This window comes from Ochotona curzoniae, unplaced genomic scaffold (assembly GCF_017591425.1).
Source record: "Ochotona curzoniae isolate NIBS_2020 unplaced genomic scaffold, NIBS_Ocur_1.0 contig_4093, whole genome shotgun sequence".
Taxonomy (NCBI): domain Eukaryota; kingdom Metazoa; phylum Chordata; class Mammalia; order Lagomorpha; family Ochotonidae; genus Ochotona; species Ochotona curzoniae.
In genome coordinates, this window is record NW_024466124.1 from 3185537 (window position 1) to 3197572 (window position 12036).

The 12036-nt window shown below is 37.5% G+C and overlaps 1 protein-coding gene across 1 annotated transcript in view; it reads left to right on the forward strand.

Annotated features, from left to right (window-relative positions):
• The window catches only part of LOC121159211 (limbic system-associated membrane protein-like), a 390706-nt gene that overhangs the window by 311390 nt on the left and 67280 nt on the right, over positions 1–12036 (forward strand). The window contains exon 2 of the mRNA XM_040984190.1: positions 9902–10134. Within this exon, the coding sequence (XP_040840124.1) occupies positions 9902–10134 (233 nt within the window). The remainder of the gene's footprint in view (positions 1–9901; positions 10135–12036) is intronic.

Genomic DNA, 12036 nt, shown 5'->3' on the forward strand with positions numbered 1-12036 from the left:
TAAGAGAAATCAGTGAGTGAGAACAGCCAAGGAATTTGGAAATGACTGAAGTCTCTAGCTTGCGCTCACACTGAGTCTGTGGGGCCACAGAGTTCTGTTTATATCTCAATGACTAGGGAAGAATCTACTTGGATTTGCTTATAGGCAGCATCCTCCAGGCTTAACAAGATATGCTTTCTTCTCTTAGACTCCAATTCTGCCCTCTTAAGCAGAGTTCCTAATTTGCTACCTTCAATGATCATATTTTACAGTTCCTGTGTTCTCCGTAAGTATAACAACTCCCTGCAAATCATGTTTTTTTTTTTATTTTAGCTTTTAAAGATTTATGTGTTTTTACTGAAAATGCAGATTTACAGAAAGGATGAGAGACAGAAAGATCTTCCATCTGCTGGTTTACTCCCTAAATGACTGCAATGGCTGCAGTTGAGCTGATACAGAGCCAGGAGCCAGGAGCTTCTTTCAGGTTTCCCACACGGGTGCAGGGTCCCAAGGCTTTGGGTCATCCTTGACTGCTTTCCCAGGCCACAAGCAGGGAGCTGGGAAAAAGAGAAAGTCATTATCATCCCTCTTGCCTTTCTTTCTCATCATTTATTATCTCGAAAGAAAAATAATAACTAATACTGCAGTGAAATGAAAGGGAAAAATAAAAAATTTAAAAGTTCTAAGTCACTGTTTTTTCTGGAGATGAGCAGTGGGAGAATTGATGATGACTACTGATACCTTCTATGAGCTCATAAAGAGTAGGTTTGTTGTTGATGTTAGTTAGACCACATTGTGACATCTGAATGTGAATTCAGAATATTTATTTAAATCCTTATGCATGAGTTGCTAGGGCAGAGTATATGAAATAATATCAGGATTACTATTAAAGTCTTCCAAAATAGAGAGTGGGCAATGATGCATGTGAAAACTTTTCTGGTTTCACTCTAACTAATACTTTCAGAAATTCTTTGAGTTTCACTTTTCCCAATCTATGTGTTCTTTTCTGTTTTCAAAAATTTGGTTTTGCACATTGATTACAGTATAAAATAAAACAGATAAAAGAACGGTAGAGAAAATATTAGCAGTAAATAAAGGGAAATAAAATGCCAGGCAAAGATAAGAAAAGCATGTGCTGTTATAATTTTCTACTTACAGAATGACCTGGGGTAGAGTTTCTTCTACCCTCAATATTAGAAGGAAGAGCCCTTACGAAAGAGAGATGGGAAATGGAGGATCTTGGTAGATCCTAATATCATGACCACAGTTTGACTTCTGTCATTAGTGATTCTTCTCTTTCCTACATTCAAAATGTCAGGATTGAGTTCAACACAATAGGAGTATTAAAAAAAAATAACTATGCATGCTTTTCATTTTTGCAGTAAAATAAATGTATTTTCCAAAATCATATTTCACTTGCATTTTGCAGTGTCCTTGTAATTCTTCATCCTTTGAGTGATTATTGAAGATACTGTGTCAGTCAGCAGAGGTTCAAAAGACATGGTCTTGGACATGTTATTAAACTAGCTATAAAAGATGGAAAACAAAAGTTTGAAATTGTAGCTGAGGTACAACTAAGAAATTGGATAATTGTCCACAAGGAAGGGCATTTCTGGGATGGATTTTGTATGGTACACTGGAGCTTGCCAAATGTGTAAGCATTGACAATTTGCTTTCAGCTGCTGTAAGAACAGTGATGATCAGCCAGAAGGTATAGGGAATCATTTCTAAAAATGCCTATTGATGTCCACTTAGATTCTGCTTCTCTCTTTCTCTCGCTGACTTGACAGCCACATTTTGAGAGTGGTGAGGGAGGATGCCTCTTCTCCACCACAGTCTGAAAGTAGCCCAAGGGCAGGTGAACTGAACGCCCTCAGGATAAAGAATCACAGGAATTATCTCCAAGCGGGTAGTGTTACTTTCACCTTGATGCATGCAACTCTAACTCAGACTGTGAGGTTTCAGTTGTATTAAACAGTAGATGCCATAGTACAAGGAGTAATGGCCTTTGACTCCAATTCTCTCCCAACTGCAGATAACAGTTACCTCTCCTCACCTCCACCACCCTACCAGGCAGGGTCTTTGCTTTATGTAGTTTAGGGGTTGTAGTCCCAGAAACCATTGCAGTTAAAGTAAGGCCGAGTTCATTTCAAGAGCTCTCCATGATGTGCCTTCTTTTAAACTCATCAGCTCGTGCTTTCATGACCATTTTTTTGGTAACATCAAAAGCTTTTTTGATCATCTGGCTCTAGGCTTACTCAGGAAAGACAGGCCTTCAGCAAAAGTGTTAGATGAGGGGGAAAAAAGAGTTTGGGAGACAATGAGGAAAAGCCATGAAAGTAGGTGGTCACACAAGGGCAAAGTCCTTCTTATACTACTTGTCCCTTGGCAGACAATGCCAAGAAGAAAAAAAAAATGGTAACAGGAAATATGGGAGGTGAGGAGGAGTGGAGAGTGAGTGGTGGACAAATGAAAAGGAAAATCACAAAAATCGTCAGTTATAATTCTGCACGAGCGGTGTCCTTGTGATGGATATGCATTGCTCAGTGATCTATTGGCTTCCTGTCAGCTGGAGGAGGGCTCACTGCATTCCCTTCACCGGTGATGGATCTGTTTGATAATATCTTTCTCCATTTGCAGCAGCTGGAGTTCCCTATTTCCTGTTCCCACAAAAAAAAAAAACTGAAAGAATACTTCTTTTCCTGTTGATCTGTCTTTATCTCTTTGACTTCTGCTTCTATCCATGAAGACAGAATAGACAACGGAAGCTTTTTCTTTTATTTTTTTTCCCTTGGCAGATAAAATCTGTACATATTTATTAGGCATATTATGATATCTTGATTAATAGAATAGTGGTACCCAGAGATTGGGGAAAGTGGGTGGGAGGGATGGGAGAACGGTCAGCTGATGCGATACTAGAGTTAGTTAGAAGGACGAACATGCACTGGTGGTCTGTGGCACAACAGGGTAATTATTGTTAGTAAGCACAGCCCTTTTCTAATGGTAGCCTGACAGAACATCTCATTTCTTATTTATTTATGTACTTATGTACTTCCTCCTTACTGTGTGCTCAACCTATTATAACATGTACAATGTTTATTAATTGTCACTTCTTAGCATCATTTGATTTGAATGAGAGCTAAATACATGCAATGTATTGATGAGTCATATTATAACATGGTTCAGCTCCAGTGACAACATTTACATAATGCTGTATGGTTTATGTTAAGACTATAAAGTAAGGGGCTGGGTTTTCAAGTAAGACTTATGGAAAACAGTCTCCTGACTTTATAGCCATGCTACACACATCAGACTGCTCATCCTAAGTGCATTAAAATTTATTGCAAGCGCTTTCCTCCCTTGTTGCTGCTGGAATAAGATAAAGAATAAACTCAACATGGTACAAACTAGATTTTTTCCTCCTAGAACTAAACTTGCTTTTTATATTGACTTTGTAATGATTCCAAAGGTAACAAAATGTTCTTCAAATAGCTGTAGAATTGTTTTTAATTGCGCAGAGTGAAGTCTTTAACTACAAATCTGAGGCAGAATCTCCACACTAATTTTGTGCATTCAGAGGTGCAGTTTTATCCTTTTATGAGTGAGAAGGATTTTTCACAGGGAACAGGGATTCAAGAAGGACCCAAGCAAAAGCAACTGGAGGATTTCAAGTGCTTGCTCTGTCTCTTTCCACTCTTTTGGGAGCAAAAGGGAGAATCTGTACTTAAAAGGAGAGAAAAGGGTTTTGGGTCTTGGTTGCTTAAGTGAGAGAAATTTCCTCGCTCTTTGAGAAGGGAAGGGATTAGGCCTTGTTCTTGCAACCTTAGCACACATAAAGGTGGGGTCTGCTACTACATTCTATTCATCCAAGTACATCACCTTGTTTGACTGATGAAACTCTTCTGAAGGTAATTCTGAAGGGTTAGAGCAGAAATTATTAACCCCACTTTATTTAAGGAGAAACTGAGAAACAGGCAAGCTAAATGAATTTCCTGTGTTCCAGTCATAGATGTGGTGAACAAGCTGAAGGCCAGAATTAAAATGCATGCCCTGTATGTACTCGAATACTCCATCACCATCGTACAGATTACTGAGTCAGTGTGATTGGCAATAGATTCACATGACATTGGTCTGTTATCCTTGTGCTCTCTCACCTGAAACTGCATTGCTGCTTCCACAGGTGTACACACAGTTGCACACGTAGCACTTGTATGTGGATATGTACAATGGAGTAAGTGTGAGGGAAATCGGCTTTATCGGGTAGATGTCATCGTGGTACTAACTGGACTGCAGTTTGATATGAATCTCAGAAAGTAGGCAATTATCAAGGAAAGATCATGTTTTGTTCAAGGTCAAGATGAGAAAAGACATGTATAGGCAAAAAAGTGAGACCAGGAGAGCAGGCAGGAGTATAAGCAGCTCAGATCTGAAGAGCAGTGGAGCTAGGACATATGAGGCTTAGGATCTGTGACTTTCCATGGCTGCAAAGACTAGCAGGGGCTCTGAGTATCCGCAGCACATCCCCATAGATATTCTTTGTTTAATTCTGAGTTTAATTTTAGAATATAGTAGTGAAAATGATTGATAATCTCATAGTCCTTACATTTGGTAAGTACATTTTTAAGTAACTTGATATTTTTCTTAATGAGATTTGCATAGATCTTAAAATTTGTTCAACTTAAAATGTTATAAAGCCAGACTAAGGACATCTGACTCAGACAAGTGTGAGGTATTTTCATAGTAAGCCATTTCATTCTCTGCTTAGACGTTTTCCTGATTCCACACTTTAATGTTGAGAATATATAGCATCACTTCCCAGCCCAATTATCTTTCTTTCTAGGGTGAAATGATTCCATGATAGTTTTGCTGACTCACTAAGAGTTTTATTTGTAGGATTGAAGTTATAAAGCAAACAGAATTGAAATAAAGAAGTGATGCATTTTTGAAGATTCCCTTCACATTCTCTTTTATATCCTTCCATATCTTATAAAAAAGGGTTTTTAAAAATGATGTATTTATTCTTAATTGAAAGGCGGTTTTACAGAAAGAGGAGGAAGGACAGAGAGAAATCTTCCATCCTCTGATGAACTCCCAAAAGTTCTTGATAGTCAGAGAAGGGCTGCTCTGAAGCCAGGAACCTGGTGCTTCTTCTAGGTCTCCCACATGGATGCAAGGGTCCAGCTACTTGGACCATCTTCCTATGTTTCCCCAAGGAGCTGAATCATAAGTGGAACAGCTGGAACCTGAACTATTCCTGTATGAGATGACCTCACTGCAGGCTGAGGCTTAACTTACTATGCCACAGTGCCAGGCCCCCAGAAAGGGGAAATTGAGGACAAATGTTAAAAATAATAAAATTTATTTTAAATGTTTCGTTATGGCTGAATCCTCATAGATTTCTTATAAATCAGAATCTTCTCAACTGAATTTCCCCTTCTCTAGCCTAGGTAGGGACCATTTTTAGCTAGGGAAAAATATCCCCAAAGTTTAGGTTAAAATGATTCCTCTAACATTAAATTATGAGCCAAGCAAGTTATCCTTTCGTCATTTACTATCAATAGCTTGTGAGATAAAACAGCCTGTGATTGCACAACTTAGATATGAAAATAAAGCCATTATGAATTCATGAATTAATAATTCATTAATTATTAGCTTACAACTAGAGCACCAATAGGCCTCATTTTATTCTTTATTGTAGAATTCAGTTAAAAACCTTGGCTGGCAATACTTAACCTATAAACATGTGCTCATGGAAAAGCACCATTGAACTGCCACTGTTTTCCTTGTATTTCTGGATATTTAAACCAAGAGACAAGATCTCACTCAGGATTCTCCAGTTTCAGTCTGGTCAACATTTTTAAGGGTCTAGTCTAGGTTGTGGGATGCCCTGTGCATTTAAGAATGTTTCAGCAGCAGCAACTACACCTCCCCTCGGCCCATTGCTACCCCACCCCTGGGGCCCGGGCCTTACTCAGTTTATGGCAGTACCAGCAACTCTCTCTCCATTTGCAACAATCAAAAAGCATCTCCCAAAACAGCCAAATGCTGAAGGATATACTTTGCCCTCACTTAAGGACCATTCATCTGACTGTTTCTTCATCATTTTAGGAATAAATGAATGTCTTTTAGTATCCAGCTTATTTCATTGACTCCAGACCCTAAAATCCAAAAAGCAGGAATATATAAAGGATGTGAAGTTGAGTAAAATGTATTTATTTGTGATCAGTGAATAAATGCCAGCTTATACTGTTGAGAAACAGAGGAAATTTAAATAATACTAACTTTGGGTACATTTGATGAATGCTAAGTTGATACATTTTTAGCAGCCAGCAGTACTTCTTAAAAATTAAGAGATGTGTCTTGAATCAATTGAGGAGACTTAACATCTAATGGACATGTTATCACTTTTTTCATGGATATCCTGTCAGTAAATATGCCATTAGGAAATCTATTAGTACAAACTGAAGATAGCATTTCTTTACTTTCTCCAATTATATCCATCATTTTAGTAGAATAATCCCCAGGTTTTTCAGTCTGAATGGAATTGTCAATGAAACTTTGTGTATATGCATAATGTAGTCGGTATAAAATGTTTGTGGAGATCCAATGCTTGAGACTTTTATGAATGCACTGATTTTTTGTGACAGTTTTATGGATTCAGATGTACTGAACAGAAGAGATAAAAATCTTGCATGCTTACCTTTTCTATTTTTTTAAAACAAAATTTTAAAAAAGTTATCATGTTATACTTAATGTAGATAAGCCACTTGATAATTGAGGGTTCATGTTTAAACTGGGCAACATGTTAAAATTGATTTTAGTGCTTTTTATCCTTTCTATGATTTCCCACATGCAATACAGAGGATTTTTTTTCTCAGATGTCATCATTCTTCCTAGTGGAAACAGTGAACATTTTTTTCCCACTCTTCTTCACTTACATGTTAATCCTGTATTCAAGTACTGGATTATTACTGTACAAGAAAGTTTACACTTCCTTTTATATTAGATAATTCTGTTGATTGAAGGACATTGAAATAGTTATTCATTTATTATATAGTAAATAAAGATTTGGAAATTATCCCAAGAGAACTTTATTAAAGAATAGTCAGTTTAGTAATATACATATCATGGAGAATTTACTGTGTGGATGATTTTTTTTTAATTTTTATTGTGAAATCAGATAGACAGAGGGGAAGATCTGTCATCCAATGATTCATTCCCCAAGTACCCGCAATGGCCAGTGCTGCACTGATCCGAAGCCAGGAGCCTGGAACATCTTCCGGGTGTCTTATGCTGGTGCAGGAACCCAAGGCTTTGGGCCATCCTCAACTGCTTTCTCAGGCCACAAGCAGGGAGCTGGATGGGAAGTGGAGCTGCCAGAATTAGAACCAGCGCATTGAAGGCAAGGACTTTAGCCACTGGGCTACCCCGCCAGGCCCGGTGTGAATGATTTTTGTGTTACTAAGATCAGCAAGGACTCAGCAGGTAAATTACAATAGGGTCATCATCTTTAATCAGCTCCTGAGATAAGGTGAATATAATTACTAATCCATGTGCAGTGCAGTGGAGAGAGCCAGGTGAATGGGGTGGTGTAGTACAAAGAGGAGGTTTCCCAGAGCTGGGACGCTCTAAATTATGCCCCCATGCCCTTCACTGCCTCTTAGAAACCTCATTTAAAGAGGAAATACTTACTCCATCCCTTCCCTCGAAATGTTAACACCGACTCCAGGATGCAGCTCCTTCTAAATCTGGGGGTTATTTGCAGCATCACACATTTCTTAAAAAACATTCTATGGAATCAGTGTTTAACACTAAGAAAGTTGAATTTAGAAATTTCTCTTCATTTTCCTGTTTTAATCAAGGCTTATGAAATCTGTATACAGCAGCTTCGTGAAAGATATGGTATTGGACAATAAACAGCTTATTAATTAGTTTATAAATGACCCTAAAGACAGAGAAATTAATGTCACAAAGACTGGGGCAGGAGAGGCAGGCACTGTGTAACAGCAGGGACACCTGTGGCTGGGATGCATGCATACGCATGGGTTGAAATGCCCTACCTCCTATCTAGGTTCCTGTGAATGCCTCTAATAGAATGTAGCAGATGATAACTTAAGCACTTGAGTCCCAGCTACCCACGAAAGAGATCCACATGGAATTTGGGCTCTTGGCTACTACTCAACCTAGACTTGGTTGCTACCAACATTTGAATAATGAACTAGCTGATGAAATCTCTCTCATTCACTCACTCTCTCTGATTTTCAAAAAAAAAAAAAAGAAAACAAAGAAATAAAAATGTAAAAAGAGACTGTTACATAGGAAATAAAACAAGGTCTGCCCTGAAGCAGCAAGTTTCTATGAGGCTAGCTTTGTGCTCCTGAAAAAGGAGTTCACAATCATTGTTTTTGTGTAATTATGCCCAGTAATATCCCAATGGCAGTGAAATATATACTGGGAATAAAGATACTGACATGTTCCTGAATCTAAACATGTTTATGAAAACAAACAGGATGAGAAGAAACTAAAACCCATATAGTTTGTCACCTAAATTACTAGGTTACATTCTTACTCTAAAACCTTACAGTTCATGTAGCAATTACAAGGAAGATTTATGTCATAGAGGAGACACTGGAGAGGTTGTAGAGTTTGAGGGATCAGACATGGGGTACGAGTGATCATCTGTCCGGTGTGTTAGTTCATATGACATTTACCAAATGCTACAGTATTCACGTGCTTTATTCTTCCAGGGAGAGGTAGAAATTGGCTTCTACATCCCTTTCTTGTTGGATGTGAGTTAGATTCCTAACTTCTTGTCTATGCATTCATGTGGAATATGCCTAGTTTTGACCCAAGAAAAAGCCTGGGTTAGACTTGATTTAGAAAATATAAGGAAACATAATGTTTTCTTGTTGTGCCATCATTCTCCCGACACACTGTCCATCCCTTCATGCCCCAGGGTTGAGCAGCTGGCTCTGCAGCTGGGAGCAGGGTCTGGGATAATCTCCCTTTAAGATAGACATAAATCTTGTCAAAGGGATATAGAGAGTTTTTTTTTTAATTTCCCCCCTTGAATTTTACTTTGCCAAATTTTTTTGAAATTAAAAGAAAAAACATTTATCATGTAGCATCCACGTTTCTACCAACCCATGTTCTTTTACCTTCTCATATACTTTATATAAATAGATCCTTTAAAATTTCTAATGAAATAGTCATTCATATCAGCATTTATCCTTCAGATTACTTGGACTATGAACTACCCAACTTGTTCCTTCATCTCCAGTGAGGAATTGTTCTCATTCAGTATGACCAACAATTCTAGGAGTCCTTTGTCTTGCCACCAGACAACTTGATATCCTTAGCAGCTGAAAACAAACTTAGGCCAGATGATGTTTGCTTTTTCTTGACACAACACCTCTGCATTTATGCTTGAAATTGCACATATTACAATTGAAACTGGGAAAATTTAGCAGCAAACATGTAATCTAGTGTAATTCCTGTAGCCGTGGAGTGTAACCTGACTCTACCATCACACAAGAATGTAGACAGTACTCAAGACAGGATAGAGTGTGCCACATCAGATTTCTAATTTTCCCAGTCCCATCTGTGCCAGTGACCTATACCTAAATAAGATGACAATCCAGGGGAAAGTCAGTGTTCAACTTAATTTTATTTGCCTGTATCACTCATCCTCCAATCGTTTATGTCTGAATTGAGTCTACTACAGTCAATGATATTCATCTTTTGGGTATTAATTTCTATTTTAAAGAAATTTTTAAAAATAGTTAAAACTCAAATATTTAGTAGGACAATAATTCATTCTCTGTATATTTTGCTTGATTTATCTTGTTGACTCTAATCATGGAAGAAGGGAAGCAGATACAGCTGTGGGTAAGGTGCTAACATCGTTACTCTGATCTGGCAGGTGTGTTGTAGAAGACAAGAACTCAAAGGTGGCCTGGTTGAACCGCTCTGGCATCATTTTCGCTGGACATGACAAGTGGTCTCTGGATCCCCGGGTTGAGCTGGAGAAGCGCCATTCTCTGGAATACAGCCTCCGAATCCAGAAGGTGGATGTCTATGATGAGGGTTCCTATACTTGCTCCGTACAGACACAGCATGAGCCCAAGACCTCCCAAGTTTACTTGATTGTGCAAGGTAAGAAACATGTAGGATAATTGAGTGGTAAGTGAGAGGTGGGAACCAACAATAATGCTAACAAACAAAATATTTGTAAAGTCTTTTTTTCTGGAAAAAGAAAATACCTTTCCAATATATTATTGTATTTAAGTATCAGCTTTCTTTCTGAAAGATAGGTATAAAATGAGAGTAAGAAGAGCAGGAGGTAATTTTCCCACTCTGAGTGAATAACCCTGGTGGGAGCACTTTACCTACACCTGACTTGAAATAAATAAAATAACATACAGTAAATACCAGAGTGGTTGGAATAAAGGAAAATTTTAGCAAGAATACGCAGAATAATTAGAACCATATAAAATTTACTCCACCACTCGGTGAGGTATTAGATACTCTGCTGAATGTAAGAAAACTTTATTTTATATGTCCTTGCTCTGAAGATTACCACTAATTGTCTAGTTTCTGTGTGTGCATGTGCGATAACAAAAGTCTTTTGGAAAAATAAAAATTCCCAAAGGCCCTTTTATCTTCTCAGCTGTCCAGCTTTCTATTTGGTTTGTGTCTCTAGCTAATGACAAATTATTTGTGAGCAAATCTATTGACAAGGATCTGCAAAGTCACTGGGGACAATTTACTTCTAAAAAGAAATTTCCAAAGGCATATCTGAGTCATGGTTTTATAGGATCAAAACCCTAATGGCATGCACATGCCCTCAAACAGAAACTCTCTTGGGTCCTTTTCTCCATAATTGCAGAATGAAAGCAAAACTGAGCAACTGCACGATTTTATTGCAAGTGAAGTTAAACCACCAACAGCTTCAATCCATCTATCAGGAAAGATCTAAGTAAGAACAAATATTGGGTCTGTGCTCATGTATTCTTGATTTACAATTTTATGTAAATTTAATGCAAATTAGACATGGCCCTAGGGCTCCTATCAGGATTCCAATGCAGTCAGTGGTATGGCAAAGTTTGACTGTAGCTTCTATTAATGCATTATGGAATTGATTATTGCAGCATTTAAATTATTGCTCTCCCAACTCCTCTGATTAATAGATTGAAAATGGAATAAAATACATCAGAGACTGCCTACTGGAAGGGTGGTTTAGTTATGTGACCTCTATCGAAGTCTATTTGCAATGGCTGGAAGCTTCATTTTATTAATTGTAAAAGGCAGGTGCCCTGAACTGGAAAGTTCTGATCCCAGTCAAAGCCCAGCATGCTTTCTTTATGGTGAGCTCTACAAATGGAGATTTGTACATTTCAGATTGCACACAGTTCATATAAATGTATCAATATAAATAGATATGTACATATATTAATGGATTACTTTAAAAACTCCCTGAAAAACACAAGCACAAGCAGACAGACACAAACACACACATTGCAAAACCAAAGGAGACCTTATTCCTGATTCAATGACAAGTGGAGGGGAGATACATTGTTCAAGGCTGCTTATAACTTACTTTGTCTAATGACAGTTAATGAATTCATCTCATGGTATTTCTGCTTAAATTTTGACGTAACAGATTTTACTAATGTGTTTTTAAATGATATATTATGCTTGAAAATAATTTCTGTTTGATAGTATATTCATATTTCCACACAGCTTAAATAACCTTATAATTTTAATGTTATTAATAAAGTCCACAAAACCACACTGGAAATTTTACATTATCTTAAACTAAATAAAATTAGACAATCTGATGATTACATTCCTTGATTTTTGTGTGAAGAGACAGATTAAATTACATGCTTAGTCACATGCATGGTCAAAACACACATATGGAATTAATTCTGAATGGGGTGCATTTGATGCTAAATTAAGGACTAGTTTAGCAACATATATTGATTCTGATCTCTTAGCACCAAATATCCACAACTCTTTCATGTTTTCTTATTCTTTTGTGTACTTTTAAGATAC